The sequence below is a fragment of the Heterodontus francisci genome, chromosome 1 (genome assembly GCF_036365525.1).
Source record: "Heterodontus francisci isolate sHetFra1 chromosome 1, sHetFra1.hap1, whole genome shotgun sequence".
Taxonomy (NCBI): domain Eukaryota; kingdom Metazoa; phylum Chordata; class Chondrichthyes; order Heterodontiformes; family Heterodontidae; genus Heterodontus; species Heterodontus francisci.
Window position 1 is genome coordinate 187,264,681 of NC_090371.1, and position 25,970 is coordinate 187,290,650.

Consider the following 25,970-nt stretch of genomic DNA (forward strand, 5'->3'; position numbering starts at 1 on the left):
AAGTCTTCCACCCAGAATTTCTGCAGTGATGCTTGATCTTCCGCCAAAACACTTATGCAGTTTCTTCAGGGTTTCTGCCAACTTTCCACCAAATTATGGGGGTGGGATGAGAGGGGTGGGGGGAGGAAGAGGTCAAGGAAACCTTGTGAAATTTCTATCAAATAAGCTTTATTGGGGTATAAATTAATTTGGCGCAAAGACATCATACAATACTTAGCACTTAATTTTAAATTAGTTAATGCATATCTCAACATTTTTTGGATTTTTACCCCAGATTTTTTTTTGAGCCCAGTGTTTCAGACCACTCGTATAGATGATCCCTCATTTCCATGACCCAGAGTGTATCCCTGTCTAATATTTGGCTAATTTGTATTGAACTCAGGTGTCAAACACAAAATCCAGCTCAGTTAAAGAAAGTGCTGATTTATCCAGGCTTTGATGTTGGACCAGGAAGTCTGTGCATGGGTGGTCATGGGCTGAGGGAAGTGGTGGAGAGGCAGAGCTGAGAGTCATCAGCATACATCTGGAAATCGAGCCCATGCTTGCAAATGATGTCACCCACGGGCAGCAAGTAGATTAAGAAGAGGAAGGGTCAGGAATAGATCCTTGGGAAATTCTAGAAGTGACGGAGCAGGGGCAGGAGGAGCAGCTATTACTGCAGATAGGTTGGTTGTGTTTAGACAGGTTGGAATAGAACCATGCAAGGGCAGGTTCATGGAGTTTGACAGTGGAGGAGAGACTATGGAGGAAGATGGCTAGATCACCTGGATCAGATGCTGTGGAGGAAGCCAGGAAGGACAAGGTGGAATAATGAAAAAAGACCCAGTCACAAAGGCTGTGAGATAGGTGGAAGCTGGATTGGAGACATTCAAAACAAGGATTTTCCATAAGGTGCTGATAGGTAAAATTAATGACTTGGCCTGTCTATTAGTATAGGCCCAGACATATGCGCCAGATTTTATTCCGCGACGGGGGTCCCAGCAGCGGGACGGCAGGCGGGGGGAGAGCCCTTCTCGGCCCTCTGTCCGACCCTCATTGCAACCTAACGGCGCGCAGTCAATTAACTGCCCACCATTGGGGACATTATCTCTTTAAGGGACAAGCTCCCACCTCCAGAGCTGCCGGCCAATCGGATGGCTGGCAACTTTGCAGTACTGGCAGCACCACTGGGAGCCATGGCCACTGCTGGTACTGCAGGAGGCCCTGCAGTACTGGTGTAGACAGAGACCCCAGGATAGGTAAGTGGGGTCAGGGTTGCCAGGGTCAGTCAGGCAGGCTCTGGTAACAGGGTATGGGGGATGAGTTGTGGTTGGTGGGGAGAGGGGGGTATTCCCAGGAGGGCAGCCATCGCTGTCTGTTGGGGCCCCTCCAGGGGCCCTGGATTTCCCCCAAAGGAGATAGCCCCCCCCCCCCCCCCCCAAAACCTGCTAGGAGGACACCCCTCTGTCGTCCACATAATTGGATTGGAGGTGGGAAGAGGTTCTTAAGTGACCATTAAGCTCTGGACAAAATGGCAGGCGGCCCGGACAATGTTGTTAACAGCACCCCTTGCCATTTTGCTTGCCATCCACCCCCCTTCCTGTCTCCAAGGGCAAGATGGGGGGATAAAATCCTGCCCATAGTCCATGCTAGGGCAATTGTATATCAAAATAAAAAGAACCATTTTCTGTGCATGATCCTGGTTTTTAATTCCGTATGTACTGTGACAGAAAGAAAGGAGCGAATTATAATCCCTGTTAAAATAGTGGAATGAGAAATTTGATAAAAGTGCATCAAATAGTTATAATTTAAGGTAGTTTCTACTCTTTTGCTTTTTGTCCAGTAAAGGAAACTATGAAATAGAATACAGGCCTTTACTATCTTGAATCCTTATAGCCTACTGCTGCTTAGACCTTTGGCTATCTCTGCATTCTCTCTACCTGTCTTTACTCATGACTGTTGTACGGTGGACAATTTCCACAGAACCTTTTACTTACTCATTGATACAGGGATGCCTGCAGGAAACTTCCAAACTGTCATACAGTATTGTTTTCAACTTAACAGGATAAAATTGCATACAGAAGTAAAACAACATTGTGAACACCTGAAAGTGAGGCAGCTACTATGACATATTCAGACAACTGTAACTAAGTTTTTTTCAGATGCAGTAAGATGTCCTATTTGTTTTTATAGGCTACTGAACTGGACCAGTTTGAAGTTTCATTAGAAAGAATGCATAATATCTCAGAAAATTTGAAATCTCACCAAAGTCAACTGGAACAAGTTAGTATTGTTTTCATGCTGTTGTTTCTTTGTAGCTGTCCCTTGGGTACTTTCAAATATCTAAAGTGTAAAGTGTTACAAGATTATTACCTGAGCCACATGCAAATTGGCATAGGGCAAATAAGATTAGAGAAATTAATGTGTGGCTCAAAGACTGGTGTGGTAGAAGTGGGTTCTGGTTCGTGAGGCACTGACACCAGTACTGGGGAAAGTGATGGCTGTAAGGTTGGGGCAGTCTACACCTTCTAGTGAGCCACGTAGCTAGGGAAGTAGAGAGGGTTTTAACCTGAATAGTGGGGGCAGGGGATCAAATTTGGGTAGATATGGTAAATCAAGGAGTAGAGACAAGGCAAAAGAGAAAGGTATTAATATGGGAAATGATAGACTGTGACAGGAAGAGACAGAGCGTGCAAATCTAAGAGTAAATCAACAGATAAGGCTGGAGGTTACAAAAAGAATAAGGACAAAACTAAAGGCTCTGTATCTGAATGCACGTTGCATTTGAAACAAAACAGATGAACTGAGAGCGCAAATAGAAATAAATAAGTACGATCTGATAGCCATTACAGAGACATGGCTGCAGGACAACATAGATTGAGACCTAAATATTGAAGGGTACATGGCATTTAGGAAGGACAGGAAGCTAGGAAAAGGTGGAGGGGGAGCTCGTTAATTAATGATGGTATTAGCGCAATAGAGAGGGATGACCTAAGTTCAGAAGACGAGGATGTAGAAGAGTTTGGGTAGAGATGAGAAATCATAAAGGCAAGAAGTCACTTGTGGGAGTGATGTACACGCGACCTAACATTAACTACACTGTAGCACATGATATAATGGCAGTTTGTCAGAGAGGTACAGCGATAATTATGGGGGATTTTGACCGACGTATGTTCTTTGGCCTCCTTGTCTCGAGAGACAATGGGTAAGTGCCTAGAGGTGGTCAGTGGTTTGTGAAGCAGCGCCTGGAGTGGCTATAAAGGCCAATTCTAGAGTGACAGACTTTTCCACAGGTGCTGCAGATAAAATTGGTTGTCGGGGCTGTTACACAGTTGGCTCTCCCCTTGCGCTTCTGTCTTTCTTCCTGCCAACTGCTAAGTCTCTTTGACTCGCCACACTTTAGCCCCACCTTTATGGCTGTCCACCAGCTCTGGTGATCACTAGCAACTGACTCCCACGACTTGTGATCAATGTCACAGGACTTCATGTCGCATTTGCAGACGTCTTTAAAGCAGAAACATGGACGGCCGGTGGGTCTGATACCAGTGACGAGCTCGCTGTACAATGTGTCCTTGGGGATCCTGCCATCTTCCATGAGGCTCACATGGCGAAGCCATCTCAAGCGCCGCTGACTCAGTAGGGTGGATTATGCTGGGGCCGTTGGCCGCCTCAAGGACCTCTGCGTTGGCGATACGGTCCTGCCACCTGATGCCAAGGATTCTCCGGAGGCAGTGAAGATGGAATGAATTGTGACGTCGCTCATGGCTGACATACGTTGTCCAGGCCTCGCTGCAATAGAGCAAGGTACTGAGGACACAGGCTTGATACACTCGGACTTTTGTGTTACGTGTCAGTGCGCTATTTTCCCACACTCTCTTGGCCAGTCTGGACATAGCAGTGGAAGCCTTTCCCATGCGCTTGTTGATTTCTGCATCGAGAGACAGGTTACTGTGATAATTGAGCCTAGGTAGGTGAACTCTTGAACGTGGTCCAGAGCGTGGTCGCCGATATTGATGGATGGAGCATTTCTGACGTCCTGTCCCATGATGTTCATTTTCTTGAGGCTGATGGTTAGGCCAAACTTGTTGCAGGCAGCCGCAATCCTGTCGATGAGTCTCTGCAGACACTCTTCAGTGTGAGATGTTAATGCAGCATCGTCAGCAAAGAGGAGGTCCCTGATGAGGACTTTCCGTACTTTGGTCTTCACTCTTAGACGGGCAAGGTTGAACAACCTGCCACCTGATCTTATGTGGAGGAAAATATAGACTGGAAAAATCAGATGGGCAGAGGTCGCCTAGACAAGGAGCACATAGAATGTTTTCGGGATAATTTCTTGGAACAATACGTTCTGGAGCCAACCAGAGAGTAGGCTATACTCGACTTGATATTGTGCAATGAGATAGGATTAATTCATGACCTCAGTTAAGGCGCCACTAGGTAGCAGCGATCATAATATGATTGAATTTTACATTCAGTTTGAGGGAGAGAAGAATGGGTCCAAAACTAATATTTTAAACTTAAATATGAGGGCATGAAAGCAGAGCTAGCTAAAGTGAACTGGCAAATCAGGTTAAGGGATAGGTCAACAGAGATGCAGTGGCAGACATTTAAGGAGATATTTCAGAATACACAGAATAGATAGAATTTCAACGAGAAATAAAAATTCCAAGGGTGGGACCCGCCATCCGTGGTTAACTAAAACAGTTAAAGATAGTGTCAAACTTAAAGAAAAAGCCTATAATTGCGCAAAGATGGGAGGCAGGTCAGAAGATTGGACAGAATATAAAAAATAGCAAAGAATGACTAAAAGATTAATAAGGAAGGTAAAATTAGAGTACGAGAGAAAGCTAGCTAGAAATATAAAGTCAGATAGAGTTTCTATAGATATTTTAAAAAGAAAAGTTAAGAAAGTGAGTGTTGGTCCTATAGAAAGTGAGTCTGGGGAATTAATAATGGATGATAAGGCGATGGCAGATGAGTTGAACAGATATTTTGCGTCAGTTTTCACTATTGAGGATACAAGTAACATCCCAGTATTAGCTGTAAGTCAGGAAATAGAAGGGAGGGAGGAACTCAAGAAAATTACAATCACCAGGGAAGTGGTACTGAACAAATTGTTGGAGCTGCGGGCTGACAAGTCCCCGAGTCCTGATGGACATCATCCTAGGGTGTTAAAAGAAGTGGCTAGTGGGATAGTTGATGCATTAGTTTTAATTTTCCAAAATTCCCTAGATTTGGGGAAGATAGCAAATGTAACTCCTTTATTCAAAAAGGGAGGGAGACAGAAAACTACAGGCCAGTTAGCTTAACATCTGTCTTAGGGAAATTGTTAGAAGCTATTATTAAAGACGTGATAGCAGGGCATTTCGGAAACTTCAAGGTAATCAGGCAGAGTCAACATGGTTTTGTGAAAGGAAAATCATGTTTAACCAATTTATTGGAGTTCTTTGAGGGAGTTACATGTGCTGTGGATAAAGGGGAACAGGTGGATATATTGTACTTAGATTTCCAGATGGCATTTGATAAGGTGCCACATCAAAGGTTATTGCAGAAAATAAAAGCTCATGGTGTAGGGGGTAACATATTGGCACCGATAGAAGATTGGCTAGCTAACAGGAAACAGAGAATAGGCATAAATGGGTCATTTTCTGGTTGGCAAGATGTAACGAGTGGTGTTCCACAGGGATCTGTGCTGGGGCCTCAACTTTTTACAATTTATATAAATGACTTAGATGAGGGGACCGAAGGTATGGTTGCTAAATTTGCTGATGACACAAAGATAGGTAGCAAAGTAACTTGTGAAGAGGCGATAAGGGGGCTACAAAGGGATATAGATAGATTAAGTGAATGGTCAAAGATCTGGCAAATGGAGTATAATGTGAGAAAGTGGGAAATTGTCCACTTTGGCAGGAAGAATTAAAAAAGAAGCATATTATCTAAATGGTGAGAGATTGCAGAGCTCTGAAATGCAGAGGGATCTGGGTGTCCTAGTGCATGAATTGCAAAAGGTTAGTATGCAGGTACAGCATGTAATTCGGAAAGCTAATAGAATGTTATTGTTTATCGCAAGGGGAATTGAATACAAAAGTAGGGAGGTTATGCTTCAGCTATACAGGGCATTGGTGAGACCACATTTAGAGTACTGTGTACAGTATTGGTCTCCTTATTTAAGGAAGGATGTAAATGCATTGGAGGCAGTACAGAGAAGGTTTACTAGACTAATACCTGGAATGGGCCGGCTGTCTTATAAGGAAAGATTGGACAGGCTAGGTTTGTATCTGCTGGAATTTAGAAGAGTAAGAGGCAACTTGATTGAAACATGTAAGATCCTGAGGGGTCTTAGGGTGGATATGGAAAGGATGCTTCCCTTTGTGGGAGAATCTAGAACTAGGGTTCACTGTTTAGAAATAAGGGGTTACCCATTTAAGACAGAGATGAGGAGAAATGTTCTCTCACAGAGGGTTGTGTGTCTTTGGAATTCTCTTGCTCAAAATGCGGTGGAAGCAGAGACTTTGAATATTTTTCAGGCAGAGGTAGATCGATTCTTGATAAGTAAGGGGGTGGAAGGTTATCAGGGTAGGTGGAAATGTGGAGTAATCAGTTCAGCCATGAAATTATTGAATGGCAGAGCAGGCTTGAAGGGCCGAGTGGCCTACTCCTGCTCCTAATTCGTATGTTTGTATGACTACCGAACAAGTCAAAGCTTTTCAGAAGCACTGTAATATTTTTTATTCATTCATGGAATGTGAGCATCGCTGGCAAGGCCAGCATTTATTGCCCATCCCTAATTGCCCTTGAGAAGGTGGTGATGAGCCGCCTTCATGAACCACTGCAGTCCATGTGGTGTAGATACATCCACAGTGCTGTTAGGGAGTTCCAGGATAATGATCCAGTGACAGTGGAGGAATGGCGATATAGTTCCAAATCAGGAAGGTGTGTGACTAAGAGGGAAACTTGCAGGTGGTGGTGTTCCCATGTGTCTGCTCCCTTTTTCTTCTCGGTAATAGAGGTTGCGGGTTCAGAGGGTGCTGTCAAAGGAGGCTTGGTGAGTTGCTGCAGTGCATCTTGTAGATGGTATACGCTGCTGCCACTGTGCCCCGGTGGTGAGGAAGTGAATGTTTAAGGTGGTAGTTGGGGTCCTGATCAAGGAGGCTTATTTGTCCTGGATGGTGTCGAGCATCTTTTGTGTTGTTGGAACTGCAGTCATCCAGGAAAGTGGAGACTATTCCATTGGCCCAAACCAATACATGTTGCTATAGTGTGAAAGAGAATGTGTTCTGATATCTAATCTGAAATTTGGGTTTTGGGTTGATGATATCTTTTCAATCTCTAAAATAACAGAAAAATAAATGAAGTTTAAAATTTCCCAATTTTTTCCAAAACCATCTTGTTCAGTTGGATAGAACCATAAAGTCCCTTAACTTAGCTCTGGAAAGAGTGTCCTTTGAGATGCAAGCAAAAATAAATTGTTAGTGAGTTATAGAAACTACATGGAAGTAACAAGGATTAAATCAAATGCGTGCATGCTGTGATGTTTTAGATGCAGAACTCAAAGATAGAAAGACAGATTTGCAATGATATAGTACCTTGCATATCCCAAAGCGCTTTACAGCCAATTGAACACTTTGAAGTGTAGCCACTGTTGTAATATCGGAATGAATGAATTCAACCAAGTTAAGCCGAACACCACTAAGTTTCTGAAAATTGCTTGCCTTCCATAAACTTATTCATGAATGTTGTGTCCTGGAGCTAACAACATTCCACATACAACCCCTAGTGAGACAGTCACTCTGTATTAACCTTCTTTTCCTTTTTAATAAGTATAATGCATTCAAGCATTGACCTATGTTTAAATATATTGGGGGGTGAATTTCTGCAGGGATCATCAGCCTTTCTGTTGATGTTACGTTGAGTGATTGGGAGAGCCCGTACATAAATTTACCTCGATTATGCATATTGCAGGAACAAATATGCTAATATAGGGGAGCAGTATAACTGGTAAAGACTGTCCTGGCACACACGGATTCTCCAGAACACTGGTGCTAAACCATTGTCAGGTATCTTCGGCTGAAAATTGTTTACATTTCTCGTGCTGCTATGTGAATTGATGCAAATTCATGATTGATGCTGAAGTTTGGGTGTATTACTGGATCACTTGTGTTTCCAAACATTTAGTGCCTTGTTATTTCTTGTAGGAATTGGATAGCAATTACCGACAGATCTCCCAGCTAAGGGATGAGGTTTATCAAAGCGAAGATGCATTGAACCGCACAAGCCAGCCCTCTGCACAAGTCCAAGTTCAAAGTACTCCATACTCACCTCAGCAGACAGAAAGTATCAAAGTCACATCATTAATGAGCCATGAGGATGATGAAAATCTAGGTAACCACTCATGGATGCTGTTACTGCCTAATCGAGAAACTGATTTATGATAGACCGAGTTGCAGAGTTTGTCCATCTACCAGTAAACTGCTTTATAAGTACTTCATAATCATAATATCGAAAATGTATTTCAGAGAATAATTAGGGTAATATAAAAGTCGAATAGATTTTTTTTAAATGACATTTACACACCAAGTTCAATACCTAATTTGCAATGCTTCATTTTATATAAGTGAAAGTTAAAACATTAAGATGCCAATATGGTATTTCTTAGTTTTACATTTAATTGTTCAGACCATTGCAGTTTAAGTTTGCATTTCGGTGATACAATAAATTTATTACTTTGCTTCCAGATGCCCCGACATCAACTACAGAGGGCACCATACATACATCTGCAATCAGAAATATCATTTCAATCTCTTCAATAACAAATCTAAAAGGTAGGAAATATATTAATATTTTATTCTGTTTTGAATAGCCCCTCCTTTAGGAGTCATTTTTTTTTTGCCATGCCTCAAACCATAACATGAACTTATGCACACACACAGCATAAATGAAAATTTGTTCCCCAGGCAACTACAATAAATCTCAGAATACCATGCAATAAAAACAGAAATTCACATATTCAGTTATGATTGACCTTCATGATACATTGTGCCTAAAATCACTTAAACCCTTGGTTCTAAAAAGCTGAGTCACCATGAGCATCACCTTGGGAGTTCCACTGGTATGCTAATAAAATTGTCAACAGAATCATAGAGCTAAATTTTACACCGCCCTAGCGGATCGGATGGTGGCACGGGGGCGGCGTAAAATTGAGCAGAAGGCTCTGGGCGGCCTACCCGCCCCGTTACTGCCTACGGTCAACTTTATGACGGTCGGGCCACTTAATGGGCACTTAAGGGCCCTCACCCGCCTCCACGGGTATTTTACCCGTGGCAAGCGGGCGTGCTGGGGACGTGAAAGGCTGCCCAGCGATAGCTGCCGGCCTTTCCGTGTGCCGGGGGGTGCCATGGTAGTCGGGCCCGATTGAGGGCCACCCCCGCCTCCCAACCCACCCCCGGGACCCAAGACACACACCCCTCCCCCCAAACGACGATTCCAGCCTCACCAGGGAAGGACCGATCTCCCTGGTGAGGCATGCCAAGTTACTTCGTCTCCTGGCTCCATTTGGTCGGCTGGGCTGCAGTCCCAGCAGTGGCCACCGCTCCCAGTGGCGCTGCTGGGACTAAGAGCTCCCGGCCCGTTGATTGGCTGGCAGCTCAATGAGGCGGGACCTCCTCCCTCAAGCGGGTGGAAGTCCTGCCTTAGGACAATTAAAGCCTGGGGACCCGTAAAATGCGGGATGGATCCCTGGGCTAGGTGAAAGCGGGTTGGCCACCGACTTTTACGCCGGTGGCGAATTCCCATCCGCCTAAGGTAAAATCCAGCCCATAGAATCTTGGAATGGTTAGTACACAGAAGGAGACCATTTGGCCCATCATGTATGTACCGGGTCACTGACCCGAAACGTTAACTCTGCTTCTCTTTCCACAGATGCTGCCAGACCTGCTGAGTAGTTCCAGCATTTCTTGTTTTTATTTCAGATTTCCAGCATCCGCAGTATTTTGCTTTTATTATATGTATGTACCGGCTCTTTGCGAGAGCAACTCAAGTTAGTCCCATTCCCCATCTTTTTCCTCGTAGCCATGCAAATCTTTTCTCTTCAGATAATTATCCAATTCTCTTTTGAAAGCCACAATTGAATCTGCCTCCGCCACACTCTCAGACAATGCATTCCAGATTCTAACCACTTGCTGCGTAAAAAAGATTTTCCTCGTGTTGGCTCTGGTTCGTTTGCCAATCACTTTAAATCTGTGTCCTCTAGTTCTCGACCCTTCCATCAAAGGGAATAGTTTCTCCCCATCTACTCTGTCCAGACCCCTCATGATTTTGAACACCTCTGTCAAATCTCCTCTCAACCGTCTCTAAGGGGAACTATAGATAATCTATCCTCATAACTGAAGTCCCTCTTCTTTGGAAGGATTCTGGTAAATCTTTTCTGCACCCTCAGCAATGCCTTCACATCCTTTGTAATTTGTGGTGCCCAGAATTGGACACAATATTCCAGTTGAGGCTGAACCAGTGTTCTATAAAGGTTTACCATAATTTCCTTGCTTTTGTACTCTATGCTTCTCTTTATAAAGCTCAGGATTCTGTATTCCTTATTAACCGCTTTCTCAACCTACCCTGTCACTTTCAACGATTTGTGCACATATACCCCCAGGTCCCTCTGCTGTTGCACCTCCTTTAGAATTGTATCCGTCATTTTATATTGCCTTTCCTTGTTCTTCCTACCAAAATAATCACTTCCACTTCTCTGCATTAAATTTCATCTGCCACTTGAACGCCCATTCCACTAGCTTGTCTATGACCTCAAGGTCTATGGCTATCCTCCTCACAGTTCACAATACTTCTAAATTTTGTGTCATCTGCTAATTTTGAGATTGTGCTCTGCACACCCAAGTCTAGGTTATTAACATAGATCAAGATTAGCAGTGGTCCTCATATCGACCCCTGGGAACCCCACTGTATAGCGTCCTCCAGTCCGAAAAACAACCGTTCAACACTACTCTCTGTTTCCTGTCATTCAGGAAACTATGTATCCATACTGGCCCTTTCCCTTTTATTCCATGGGCTTCAACTTTGCTGACAAGTCTGTTTATGTGGCACTTTATCAAATGCCTTTTGGAAGGCTATGTAGACCACATCAACCACATTACCCTCATCTCCCCAATCTGTTATCTCATCAAAAAACTCAAATCAAATTAGATAAAACATGATTTTCCCTTAACAAATCTGTGCTGGCTTATCTTGATTAATCCACATTTATCCAACTGACTGTTAATTTTGCCCTGGATTATAATTTCTGAAAGCTTTCCCACCACCAAGGTTAAACTGACTGGTTTGTAGTTGCTGGGCTTATCCTTGCAACCTTTTTGAAACAAGGGTATAGCATTTGCAATTCTCCAGTCCTCTGGCACCAGGGGTCAGCAACGTGTCCTTACACATACACCAGTGTCTGTCGTAATAGATGTTGAGTTCCATGACTGGTAATTTCAGGGACGAGAAATTTCCCATTGGCTGCTTCTTTCTGAGCAGAGCAGCCTTAAATAAAAAATCGCACTGTAGGTTTCACAGCTGATAGCTGGAACGGCACTTCAGAACTTCGAACAGCTTCAGGATTTACTGGTGGGTTCTGATTTTTTTTTTTTTAAAAGCCCGCTGGAAATCCCTGAAGCTGTCCGAAGTTCGGAAGCGCTGATCCCGATCTCAGCAATGGTTGGGGGTGGGGAGGGACAGAGAGAAGAGGGGGGGAGAGTGAGGGAGGAGGGGGGAGAGATAGGTGGACGAGAGGGAAGAGAGGTGGGAAAAGAAAGGGGAAAGAGCTAGAGGGGGAGAGAAAAAGGGGTGGGGACAGAGGGGGAGGAAGAGAGGTGGAAGAGAGGGGGGGAGAGAGAGTGGGAGAAGGGGACAGGGAGGGGGGTCAGAGAAAGCAGGGGGAACGGAGAGAACGGAGAAACAGAGAGAGCAGAAATGACATGGCGGGGAAATAACAAGGGGGAACAACACAAAGAGGGGAGGCAATGACAGAGAGAGGAGAGGAACAATGCATGATGGGGAACACAGAGACAGGGGAAACAGAGAGGGGGGAAAATAGAGTGAGAGAGAGAGAGAGAGAGACAGGCAGACAGACAGACACAAAGGGCGGGACTTTGCCATGCCCCCGCCTTCAAGCTCCGTGGTGGGCTGGGGCTGGAAGATCATTCCAGCAGAGGGCCGTCATGGAGTCCAACCCCGAGAGGGCCAGGCCCGATCTTCCCGGTAGCGGCGAGACACTGTGGTGGCCTCCCTGCCGCTGAACAACGGGACCCGCATTACCATATGCAAATTAATAAAATCAATAAATCAACGTGCACTTACCTAGGATCTTACGGGCCCGCCGCGATCTTCAGAGCGGCGGCCGGCACTTTTTTTTATTCATTCATGGGATGTGGGTGACGCTGGCCAGGCCAACATTTATTGCCCATCCCTAATTGCCCTTGAGAAGGTGGTGGTGAGCTGCCTTCTTGAACCGCTGCAGTCCATTTGGGGTAGGGAAAACCACAGTGCTGTTAGGAAGGGAGTTCCAGGATTTTGACCCAGCGACAGTGAAGGAACGGCGATATAGTTCCAAATCAGGATGGTGTGTGACTTGGAGGGGAACTTGCAGGTGGTGGTGTTCCCATGCATTTGCCGCCCTTGTCCATCTAGTTGGTAGAGGTCGCGGATTTGGAAAGTGCTGTCTAAGGAGCCTTGGTGCATTGCTGCAGTGCATCTTGTAGATGGTACACACTGCTGCCACTGTGCATCGGTGGTGAAGGGAGTGAATGTTTGTTGATGGGGTGCCAATCAAGCGGGCTGCTTTGTCCTGGATGGTGTCGAGCTTCTTGAGTGTTGTTGGAGCTGCACCCATCCAGGAAAGTGGAGAGTATTCCATCACACTCCTGACTTGTGCCTTGTAGATGGTGGATAGGCTTTGGGGAGTCAGGAGGTGAGTTACTCGCCTCAGGATTCCTAGCCTCTGACCTGCTCTTGTAGCCACGGTATTTATATGGCTACTCCAGTTCAGTTTTTGGTCAATGGTAGGCCCTAGGATGTTGATAGTGGGAGATTCAGCGATCGTAATGCCATTGAATGACAAGGGGAGATGGTTAGATTCTCTCTTGTTGGAGATAGTCATTGCCTGGCACTTGTGTGGCGCAAATGTTACTTGCCACTTATCAGCCCAAGCCTGGAAATTGTCCAGGTCTTGCTGCATTTCTATACAGACTGCTTCAGTATCTGAGGAGTCACAAATGGTGCTGAACATTGTGCAATCATCAGCGAACATCCCCACTTCTGACCTTATGATTGAAAAAGGTCATTGATGAAGCAGCTGAAGATGGTTGGGCCTAGGACACTACCCTGAGGAACTCCTGTAGTGATCTCCTGGAGCTCAGATGATTGACCTCCAACAACCACAACCATCTTCCTTTGCGCTAGGTATGACTCCAGCTAGCGGAGGGTTTTCCCTGTGATTCCCATTGACCTCAGTTTTGCTAGGGCTCCTTGATGCCATACTCGGTCAAATGCTGCCTTGATGTCAAGGGCAGTCACTCTCACCTCACCTTTTGAGTTCAGCTCTTTTATCCATGTTTGAACCAAGGCTGTAATGAGGTCAGGAGCTGAGTGGCCCTGGCGGAACCCAAACTGAGCATCACTGAGCAGGTTATTGCTAAGCAAGTGCTGTTTGATGGCACTGTTGATGACACCTTCCGTCACTTTACTGATGATTGAGAGTAGGTTGATGGGGCGGTAATTGCCGGGTTGAACTTGTCCTGCTTTTTGTGTACAGGACATACCTGGGCAATTTTCCATATTGCAGGGTAGATGCCAGTGTTGTAGCTGTACTGGAACAGCTTGGCTAGGGGTGCGGCAAGTTCTGGAGCACAGGTCTTCAGTACTATTGCCAGAATATTGTCAGGGCCCATAACTTTTGCAGTACCCAGTGCCTTCAGTCGTTTCTTGATATCATGCGGAGTGAATCGAATTGGCTGAAGTCTGGCATCTGTGATGCTGGGGACTTCAGGAGGAGGCCGAGATGGATCATCAGCTCGGCACTTCTGGCTGAAGATTGTTGCAAATGCTTCAGCCTTATCTTTCGCACTGATGTGCTGGGCTCCCCCATCATTGAGGATGGTGATATTTGTGGAGCCACCTCCTCCAGTTAGTTGTTTAATTGTCCACCACCAGTCATGGCTGGATGTGACAGGACTGCAGAGCTTAGACCTGATCCGTTGGTTATGGGATCGCTTAGCTCTATCGCATGCTGCTTATGCAGTTTGGCATGCAGATAGTCCTGTGTTGTAGCTTCACCAGGTTGACACCTCATTTTGAGCCTTCAATTCCCTGTCTGGGGAAAGTAGGTGTAACGCTGGTGGGGAGAAGTTAAGATTTTTAGGGTGGAGGGGTGGTTGGTGGTGGACAAAGTCAAATAATCATCATCAGCGTAGGGGATGGTGGAAAGGGGTGAATTGCTAACTTTGTACAGTTTGGGCGGTGTGGGAAGGTCATATTCCAAAGATGAGTGTTTTGGGGGGAAAAGGGCACATATTTAATTTGTTATTGGGGGTTGGGAAACGGGCGTTATAATTCTATTCCATACATTTTTGGGGGGGATGTATCTCTTTAAAAATGTAAATTTACCGGCAGGCCTGGCTGCCCTTTAAAAATAGCTCCAGCACTGCACACAGGCAGCTGGCGCTATTGCCGGCATCAGACAGCCTGTCCCCCAATCACATGGAGGGGGCAGGCTGACCCAGGTATTAAAATGAGCCACCGCACAGTAGATCACGGCAGCTTTGTGGTGTGCGGGTCACCATTTTTTTTTCAAATCCAGCCCAGAGAGAGGAGGGAGAGAGCACAATCAAGCTCACTCCTAACAGATGAACATCTATCCAAAATACTCCACATCACAACAAGTGTGAAAACAGACATTGATTACTTGTGCAAGCAAAAAAGAACACTAGGTATCTCACTAAATCAGTGTCCAACATAGCAATGAGAAAATATGGCGACAGAAGAAAAATAGTTGAGGCAATCTCTGAAAAGGGGTTTTTACTGTGCTTCGAGCTCACTGTAATCCTTTATTGTAGGTAGACTTGCTTTTCTTTGGGGCCCAGTATTCTTCTTAAACCTTGTTCACTGTTGGAGACTTTTCTCTCTTAGTGTTCATATGTCTTTAATGGTTTCTGATGCGAGATGAGAGCAGACAGGAGAGAGGTGTTCTCAGCCCAGGAGAAAAATGCTTACTGATTTCTTTCCCTGTTGGAAGTTCAAATTCAAAAAAACTCTGTCAGTCAGTCATGTGACTAAAAAATGGTCTGATCACTTCTTCTGTGTATTGGGGAAGCAATGACTGGGTCCCCATTGTTCCAACACTGTCTGTTACTATGCAAATGTCTTTCCAGTCAGGGGCTTGCAATTTTAAATTTTAATGTTCATGTGGCAAAATAATGTGTGCCTCAGTCTTAGCAAGTGGGGGGTTTGCCTGACAACGTACTGATCTAGCAAATTCTCCTGAATATACTTCAGAAACTCTTCCCATCTCTTCTCTTTACATTATTATTATTGCCTGTTTCCTATGTTTCTATAGCTCTTGGGTCTAAAGGGATCAAAGGGTATGGGGCGAAAGCGGGAATAGGCTACTGAGTTGGATGATCAGCCATGATCATAATGAATGACGGAGCAGGCTCGAAGGGCCGAATGGTCTACTCCTGCTCCTATTTTCTATGTTCCGGTGTCTACTCTCCCAGTCTATAATATGATAATTAAATTCTCCTATTATAACTACTCTTTCGTTTTTGCACCTCTATAATTTCTTTGCATATTTTTCCCTCTATGGCCGGAATTCTATGCCCTCCCCCAAAGAGTGGGAATGTGGTGGGTGGGTGGCGTAAAATGGAGCGGCAGGCTTGGGGGGCACTTCCCGACCTGGCTCCCACCTCCGCCGCCACTTTACGCAGGGCAGTGGTGGCGAACGGCCCGCCATCCCCAGGCCAATCAAGGCCCTTAAGTGGCCACTCCACAACCACTTAAGGACCTCCGCCCGCCGCCACGGGGATTTCACCCATGGCTAGTCGGGCAGCCCAGGCCTGAGAGAAGCCGCCTGACAAAAGCAAGGGGCTCTCTGACAGCCTGGGTGTGGGGCCCCTTATGATTGGGTACCCTGTGCTCCACGGTGGGCCGCCCCTGCTGCCCCAACCACCCCCAACACGCACCCCCCCCATCCTCCCAATCGACCACCCTTGCCTCGCCAGGGCCCGACTGATCATCCCCAGCAAGGTAACAAAAATTTACTTTTGTTTCCGGGTTCCCTGACATCTTCATCGCGAAGCTGAGTTGCAGTTCCAGCAGTCAACACCGCTCCCAGTGGCGCTGCTGGGACTAAGAGCTGCTGTCCTGCTGATTGGCCAGCAGCTCTATTAGGTGGGACTTCCTGCCTCAAGCAGGTGAAAGTCCCACCTCAGAACAATTAAAGGTCGGGAAAGCGCAAAATGTGGGTCGGATCCCCAGGGCAGGTGGAAGCGGGCTCGCCACTGACTTTTTAGTCGGTGGCCGGCTCCCATCCTCCAAGGGAAAAATCCCTGCCTATATCTTCCCCACTGGTTGATGGCCTGTAGAATACACCCAGTAGCATAATAGTACCTCTATTATCTCTTAGCTCGAAACAAATAGATTCTGTCCTTGACTCTCTAGGGCATCCTCTATCTCCAGCACTGTAATATTATCCTTAATCAATACTGCCACCCCTCCTCCTTTCTTTCCTTCTCTCTCATTCCTGAACACCTTGCATCCAGGAATATTTAGTACCCAGCCCTGGCATTTTTTGAGCCAGGTCTCCGTTATCGCCATGACGTGATATTTTCACATAGCTACCTTTGCCTGCAGCCTACCAACCTTATTTACCACAATCCGTTCATAGCAAACCGAATTTAGGCCTTATTGCATTGCCTCTTACTCTGACCCCACCTTATGCCTTACTATTTCTTACTCTAGTTCTGTCTGTCTCTCCCAATTCTTAGTGCTGTTAGGGAAAAACAAGGTGCACAATCAAATAGCTCCGCAAGGACATTGATTCCGGCTCTGTTCTGGTGTAACCCGTCCAGCCTGTACAGGCCCCATCTCCCCCAGAACTGATGCCAATGTCCAATCACTTCAAAATTCAGAATAACTCTCACAAAGAATTGATATTCTGTATTTAATAACATATTCCAAAGTTTAAATAATGCACACTCCCATCGAGGAGCTCTAGCCTCCAGCAGCACATATCAGGAAATTCTAAGCACATATCTCAAAATTTCACTGCCCTATGCAGTATATTTCTCTTCGGCAAAGCATTTTCCAGTGAAAATATTTGTAAAATGTAACTGTTGTAATAAATGTTATCGAAATTTCAGTTTCTGTATAGTTATGTTTATTTTATTGCTTTTATTTTTAGTGATGTGATGCAAGTAAGATTATCTGATAACTTGATAATGTGAAAAACAGATTTTTGGTCAATATGCTTGCACCTTGTCTTCCAACAGCACTCCAGTCCTTCTTCTATGAAGCAGACTGGACTGGACATGGCTACCTGACATATAGGGACCTAGTGAATAATCTTGGACAATGGGCACCAACAGAAGAAGAAATTAAACAGTTTGATGAAAATAATGATGACAGATTCTCCTATGCAGAAATGATAAATGCTTTAGGACTACAAGGTAAAAACTTTGGAACAATGGTTAGATATTGCCATATTTCAAGAAAGCCCTTTGACAGTATTACCAAAAACAAGATGATTTCAGGAACTATGAATTACATTTTATATAATTTTAAATCATAGGAGTGATTTTGCTATATTTAAAATATTTTGACCAATTATTTTTAACTAGTGCAATTTATATTTCTCTCTTATTAGGAGGTGGGGGTAGTCAAACATTAGGAATGTCTGAAAAACAGACCTACCACTGTTAGCACCAGCAACTGCTGTTGAATATCTGGGAGAGCCACTGAAGAGCAAGAATTGCTCAGGATATCACAGCAGATGTTCCTCAAGGAAGTGTCCGTGGCTCAACCATTTTCAGCCGCTTCATCAATGATGTTCCCATGATGAGGTTGGGAGTGGGGCTGTTAGACTGAAGACCTAATTGTTTATGGATTGATCAAAATTTTATAAATTTTAGAGAAGCTGATATTGCTCTGCATGCTTATTTGGTAGTGCAAATCACACAAAATCTTCTGCTTCTATCAACCAAAATTGATCAAATATGCAAATAAATCTATTGACTATAAGCCGTGGAAAAACTATTCCCTTAAAATGCAAAAATCATTAACTACTCAGGCTTTAGAATTCTGGATTAGCTGGAATTTGTGAAGGGAGGAAGTGGAATGATATTAGACACAATGTTCAATGAAATGAAGACATACAACAGGTTTTCAGCAGTAGCGAGGATGAGATAGGACCATGCAATGCTAACATTCCAGAGGCAGATGGTGAGACTTGATGTTTTCTTTCAAACCTGTGCTTTCTATCCAGCATTGCATTCTGCTGTGCTCAGGCTGAAAAAAAAAGCCATGAAGGTTGACTGAATCATTATCAGAGCTACTTGGGTGCTGGCAGTTGTTAGAGATTGGTAGATTGTCTTGATAGAGGAGATAAGAGTTGGGATTAGACAACAGTTTTAAAAAGGTTGGAAATAATCCCTTAAGAAATGGAGAGATATGTCCAGGTCAGCAAGCATGGAGCCAAAAAAGATGAGAAGCAGCAGTGTAAGGGGTGGGAGATGGAGTTTGAATGAGAGGAGATTAACAGAAAAAACAAATTGGAGGATTAGAGGCAAACAAGCAGAAGGCCTCAATTTTAAAAAATGTAGACCATGGGGTCCTCACATCTAGAATTTGAGGCAAGAGTGGAGGATGCAGGGGAGGAAGGTAGTTGGTATTGTTTATTATGATTTCTGAGTAAAGATTTAAAACACTTAAAAATGGCAAAAGAAGCCAACAACTGGGAAAGTTTTCTTTTAATTTACCCAGATTTTTATTAAACAAGTATGTAGAGATGGGAATATTTATTTATCATTTTTATTTTCCAGAATAAAGCTGTCAAATCAACTTGATCAAGAACAGATATCTACACAATTATTATGTTATTGCTGTTCAAAATCAAACTAAAATGTTAATGCTTTGCACTAATATCTACACAATTTAACTATGATATAGGTTTTATTTAAATTAGACATACTGTTACCAGACTTAGAACATGGAATAAACCTACTTTAATATAATTATTATTATATAGTGTGGAAAAAATCTTTGGTTGGTGGCATTTAACCCAACAATTTTTGTAGTTTCAGGTTTTAAAATATTAAATGTTACATAACTCATATTTAGTTTAGAATGCATGCTTTGTTATAAACAATTTGCCTCAATTATGCAATGTAAAAAATGTAACAGTTCTAACAAGTAATGACATAAAATAATTGTTAGATAAGACAAAATAAACCTCTTCCTTTGAAAGTCATATTATGGTTTTATTTGCATTGATAAAGCAACTCCTGCACAAGTTACATCTCCAAGCATAATGAACTCTCTACATTTTCTTCAGAAAAATTATTTGAAAGATCATACAAGGAAATAGCCACAATACAGGTGTGCATTTCCCTTGAGGTTTTCCCACTGGTTCACCGAAACCTCACAAACTTTTCCAAGGTTTCTGCTGCTCTTCCTCTAAAGTTGCATACATTCATCCTCTTAGCATCAGTCTTGGAACCCTCAAAGTATGCCTCATCCATTTTGATTTGCTTTGAGGCTGGATGAGATTTAAATCAGCTCAGTTGTGTGCTCAGGTGTAAACTGAGCAAGAGTTTCGCAATACTGAAGTGAAGTGCCAGCATTGTAGAACTTCATGCACTGCACATGGGCCACTGTGATTCTCTCAGAAATATGGCCAGAATTCAGGAATGTGATCTCCAAAACAAATAAAAATCCTGGAATTCCATGTAATAAAATTTTCATTTGACTCATAAACCAGTGATCTTAATTACAAAAAATGTATCCCGAAAGTAGAAATCCCCATGTACTACACAATAAAAATGAAATTTGACCATTTCAGCTTCATGAACTACCTGTCTTTCACTATTTAAAATTTAAAAACAAATTGCAAGGATTTAGTCTATTTATGATCTCTCAAAAAAAAAACAATGTGTGACATCACAGGAAAGCATGGTTGGTTTTGCTTTTTCCTCTCTCAAAACTAGGGCATTCTTTCAAATTAGGAGCCAAGAAGTTAATAACCTCAATCAGGGTGAGTATAACAATGAATGAGTTAATAAGAGTAGAAGCACAAAGCAGGTCTACAGGCATTAATTAAATTTAATAGTTTAAACAAAGTACCAACTAGATTCTAAAATCACAGTATCACTGAATTATTACAGCACAGAAGGTGGTCATTCGGCCCAACGTGTCATCACTGGCTCTCCGAATGAGTAATTCACCAGTGGCATTCCCCCACTTCTCCCTGTAACCCTGCCCATTCTTCATTTTCAGATAACAGTCTAATTCCTTTTTGAATGCCTTGATTGATCCTGCCTGCACCACACATTTCAGACCTTAACCACTCGCTGCATGAAAAAGTTTTTCCTCATGTCGTTTTTGCTTCTTTTGCCAATTACTTTAAATCTGTGCCCTCTTATTCTCGATCCTTTCACAAGTAGGAACAGTTTCTCCCTATCTACTTTGTCTGGACGCCTCATGATTTGAATACCTCTATCAAATCACCTCTCAGTCTTCTCTTCTCCAAGGAAAACAGTCCCAAAATCTCCAATCTATCTTCATAACTGAAGTTCCTCATCCCTGGAACCATTCTCGTGAATCTTTTCTGTAATCTCTCCAATGCTTTCACATCTTTCCTAAAGTGCGGTGCCCAGAACTGGACACAATGCTCCAGCTGAGGCCGAACTAGTGTCTTATACAAGTTCAACATAACCTCCTTGCTCTTGTCCGATATGCCCATATTAATAAAGCCTAGGATGCTGTATGCTTTATTAACCACTCTCTCAACCTGTCCTGCCACCTTCAATGACATGTACATATGCACCCAGGTCCCTCTGCTCCTGCACCCCCTTTAGAAACAAACCTTTTGTTTTATATTGTCTCTCCATGGTCTTCCTACCAAAACACCCATCCACTGTTACCCTTGTCTGTGGTCCTGAGCAAGGTGCTATTAGTGCCTTTTGTCACATATCCATTGTGATCCCACCCTATATGCCAATTCACCCTTGACCACCCCCAGAGATTCTGTTCTGTTAACCCCTGGATATGTACCATTCTTAGTACCTTCTGGCATTATCAGCAGAATCTTGAGTGCGTCTTCCCTACTGCCATTAATCGGTTGGGTCACTAGTAGTTCTTCTCTAACTGGTTCCAAATTAATCAAACTTAGGCCACTAACCTCCATGCGTGCGTGCATGTCTGGGCATAGTGCTGAATCAAATATCCTCTATATCTAATTCTATTTTGACAATTAAGTCTTGAGCTAGTATTTCGCAGGCCCATACCTTAAACTGTGAACCAGTCGAATTCATGAAGGCTTCTCCCAGCAAAGTTAACCCTTTCATGAACCCTGTTCCTTGCAGATCTAGGGCTGTGAGTGCACATTCTGTCCCTCAGGCCGTATATTGTAAGCCTTGAGCCCTTTCCTGCACTACACACGAGGCGTAGTCATTGATATTCGAGATACTCCATGAATTTAGGACCGAGTTAGTACTGCCGAACAGGCTCCCTACATCCCCAAATATGCTCTGCATCTTCCTGCCCCATGGGTTCTTTGTTCCAGGGGCAAGCCAATTCTTATAATCACTAATTAGCTGCTGCAATTTGAGCTCTGCCTGGACAATTGACTCAGGGTGATTACTGCAGTTGGCCTTTAATGCAGGAATTACACTACCTAAATTATAGGACGCTTCTAATGTAATCATGATAACATCATGCAATAACATCTTTGGGTTCCCTATCCTATCATGCCGTCCTCGGGAGGCGACACACTAGTCATCACACTGTAGGAAGGATGTGGTTGCACTGGAGAGGGTGCAGAGGAAATTCACCTGGGCTGGAGCATTTCAGCTATGAAGAGAGATTGGATAGACTAGGGTTGTTTTCCTTAAAGCAGAGAAGGCTGAGGGGGGACCTGATTGAGGTATACAAAATTATGAGGGGCATAGATAGGGTAGATAGGAAGAAATGTTTTCCCTTAGCGGAGGAGTCATTAACCAGGGGGGCATAGATTTAAGGTAAGGGGCAGGAGGTTTAGAGGGGATTTGAGGAAAAAATTTCCCACCCAGAGGGTGGTTGGAATCTGGAACACACTGCCTGAAGGGGTGGTAGAGGCAGGAACCCTCACAACATTCAAGAAGTATTTAGATGAGCACTTGAAATGCCGTAGCATACAAGGCTACGGGCCAAGTGCTGGAAAATGGGATCAGAATAGATTGGTGCTTGATGGCTAGGACAGACACGATGGGCCGAAGGGCCTGTTTCTGTGCTGTATGACTCTATGACACAGTGGTGGGGCACTATGTTGGCTTCCTATAACCAAGTTGTTAGATTAAAGCATCTTACATCAGTCCATCCTAGCTGGCTAATAACATCAATACACAAATTTTGACAATATTGTCCTTCAAGCCCCAGCTCCCATATGAATGGGGACAAATTGATCCATCCTGATTGCACCTCGACTCCCGTGAAAAATACTATGTTTGGAACATAATTCAGTCTGTACCCAAACCAATACTCTCCGAGTCCTGAGTTGCTGTCGTACATCCCAGTCATATCTACCAACCCATCTGAACTATTGCTAAATGTTATATTAGTTTGGCCTAAAGGTGTTCCACAGCCCTTTGGTTCTTCATATGCCTGCAGCAGGAAAAACCATCCTACCATATCAATCTTCGCCTGATTGTAAAAATATTGTAACCTCATCACACTCAGGGCTCAGTAGCCAGACTGTTATGTTGGGCTGCTGCAGGGTGACCACTGGGCCATTCCTCGCCAGCTCTGAATCTTGTAGGCATACTACTTGGGGTGTGTGGGTACCTAGGGTGATCTTATCCGAGATCCACACATTAGTTTTCTTTATCCATTCTCCTTTACCTTCCTTAAGCAGTTGTATGTACTGCCCAGACCAGGTGTTCTTCTTGATGTGCATGGTGGGCACTTCCCATGCTGCTGCAGTTGCCAGGAGGGTGATCACCTCCTGAGGGCGGCACAGTGGTTAGCACCGCAGCCTCACAGCTCCAGCGACCCGGGTTCAAATCTGGGTACTGCCTGTGTGGAGTTTGCAAGTTCTCCCTGTGTCTGCGTGGGTTTCCTCCGGGTGCTCCGGTTTCCTCCCACAGCCAAAAGACTTGCAGGTTGATAGGTGAATTGGCCATTATAAATTGCCACTAGTATAGGTAGGTGGTAGGGGAATATAGGGACAGGTGAGGATGTGGTAGGAATATGGGATTAGTGCAGGATTAGTATAAATGGGTGGTTAATGGTCGGCACAGACTTGGTGGGCCGAAGGGCCTGTTTCAGTGCTGTATCTCTAAATCTAAAAAAATCTAAAATTTCTGTCCATCAGACTGCCATTACTCTAGTGGTTTACCTGAAATGAAATAATTAAGAGATCTTCTGCTGGCTCTCCTTTTGGCAGAAACAGAATGAGAGTCAATGCCTTAACCTGAGACCAATGTTTCCACCTGCTTCCTCCCAGCATGTTCAAACATACACAAGTGTCGCTGGTTATCAGGACTGTGTCGGGGCCGTCCAGTAGGATGTCAGTGCTGGTTTAGATGGCACCATCTTTACCATTACTCTATCCCCTACCTCAGGAAGTTCTGATGGCTTAAGGTCAGGTCCCTGTCTCTCCCTATCAGCATCTTCCGGCTGTTATTTTACTTCCGCTTTCATACCATGGAGCTGCTTGCACATTTCTGCCACAAAGCATGTAATGCTATCCTTTAGCGGTCCCGTTTCACCAATCCCTGTTACGATTCCCTCAGGGAGTCTCATAGCCCATCCATTCATTAGTTCACAAGGGGTTAGTCCTAATGTTCCATTAGGAGTGGCCCAGAGCCTCATCAGAACCGTAAGTTCATTGGTTGGTAAGTAACAGCTAATTTGAATTACCTATTCTAAGTTGATTTCAGATTAAAGGTGAATAGGAGAAATATTTTACAGATTAAAAACTAAAGACCAGTCGGAAATTTAAAAAACAAATTAAAATCTATTAGATAACCTAGAGATGCAGGGCCAGGTGATGTGTTGTACCTGTATGATGTGGGAGCTGGTGGACCCCATTGTGATTCCTGGTGAACACATCTGTAGCAAGTGTTGGCTGCTCGAGGACCTCCGGCTCAGAGTTGATGATCTGGAGTCTGAGCTTCGGACACTGCGACATATCAGGGAGAGGGAGAGTTACCTGGACGCTGTGTTTCAGGAGGCAGTCACATCCCTTAGATTAACTACTTTGAATTCGGCCAGTGGTCAGGGACAGGAGCGTGCGACTATGAGTGAGGCAGGTAGAGGGATCCAGGAGGTAGTGCTGCAGGAACCTCAGCCATTGTCCTTGTCCAACAGGTTTGAGATTCTTCCTCCCTGTGTGGACGAGAGCAGGGACTGTAGGGAGGATGAGCAAACTGACCATTGCATCGTGGTCCAGGGAGCCATTCAAGTGGGGGGAGAAAAGAGAAATGTAGTCGTAATCGGGGTTGGTATAATTAGGGGCATAGACACTGTTCTCTGTGGCCAGGATCGAGAGTCCCGAAGGCTCTGTTGCCTACCTGGTGCCAGGGTTCAGGATATCTCATCTGGGCTGCACAGGAACTTGGAGTGGGAGGGGAAAGATTCAGTTGTCGTGTCCACGTAGGTCCACAAGTTAGAACAAGGTTAGAGGTTCTGCTGAGGGAATATGAGCAGCTAGGGGCTAAATTAATAAGTAGAACCAAAAAGGTAATAATCTCCAGATTACTACCTGAGCCACGAGCAAATTGGCAAAGGGTCAGTAAGATTAAAAAGGTAAATGCGTGACTCAAAGAATCGTGTGGGACAAATGGGTTCGAATTCGTGGGACATTGGCACCAGTACTGGGGAAGGAGGGAACTGTTCCGATGGGACGGGCTCCACCTGAATCATGCTGGGACCAGAGTCCTGGCGAATCGCATAACTAAGGCTGTAGATAGGGCTTTAAACTAAATAGGGGGTGGCGGGGCTCAGTTGCATGGAAAAACAGGAAGTTAAAGGAGAAGTTAGGAGTGCAGGTTAGTGGTGAGGCTGATTGCTACCAAACTGCAAGAAGTATACTGGTTAAACCAGAAGAGAGAAATTAAAAACAGGCGAATAAAGCATCAGTGCTGAGGAACAGGTCAGGGGGTATAGCCCAAATAAGAGTTCTATATACAAATGCATGGAGTGTAAGGAATAAACTAAATGAGCTGCAGACACAAATTCAAATGGAAGATTATGATGTGGTGGCCATTGCGGAGACATGGCTGCAGGATGGTCGGGACTGGGAACTAAATATACCTGGTTATAAAGTTTACAGGAGGGACAGGGAAAATGGCAGAGGGGGTGGAGTAGCCTTACAGATTAGAAATATCACCTCATTGGTGAGGGAGGATATAATGAGGGGAAAGCATCCAGTGGAGACCTTATGGGTGGAATTGAGGAACAGAAAAGGATCTAAAACTGTAATAGGTGTTGTGTTTAGACCCCCTGGTAGCAGATCTGAGGTGTTAGATAGTATAAATCCACAAATTAGGCAAGTGTGTAACAAAGGCAGAGTAGTATTAATGGGGGATTTTTACTTACACATAGATTGGGAGAGGCAGACTAGCACCTGTCAGAAAGGTAGTGAATTTCTGGAATGTGTCTGGGATAGTTTCCTACAGCAAGATGTCCTAGATGTAACAAGGGGAGAGGCAATATTAGATTTAGTTATGAGTAATGAGCCAAATTTAATTAGTAGC

At 44.3% G+C, this 25,970-nt stretch overlaps 1 protein-coding gene across 1 annotated transcript in view; it reads left to right on the top strand.

The window, feature by feature from the left end:
• LOC137352436 (EF-hand calcium-binding domain-containing protein 14-like) overlaps positions 1-19,482 on the top strand; it is a 70,939-nt gene extending 51,457 nt beyond the window's left edge. The window contains exons 7-11 of the mRNA XM_068017906.1: positions 2,173-2,262; positions 8,175-8,361; positions 8,715-8,801; positions 17,511-17,687; positions 19,059-19,482. Of these exons, the coding sequence (XP_067874007.1) occupies positions 2,173-2,262; positions 8,175-8,361; positions 8,715-8,801; positions 17,511-17,687; positions 19,059-19,063 (546 nt within the window). The 3' untranslated portion in view covers positions 19,064-19,482. The remainder of the gene's footprint in view (positions 1-2,172; positions 2,263-8,174; positions 8,362-8,714; positions 8,802-17,510; positions 17,688-19,058) is intronic.
• Positions 19,483-25,970: the final 6,488 nt, after the last annotated feature.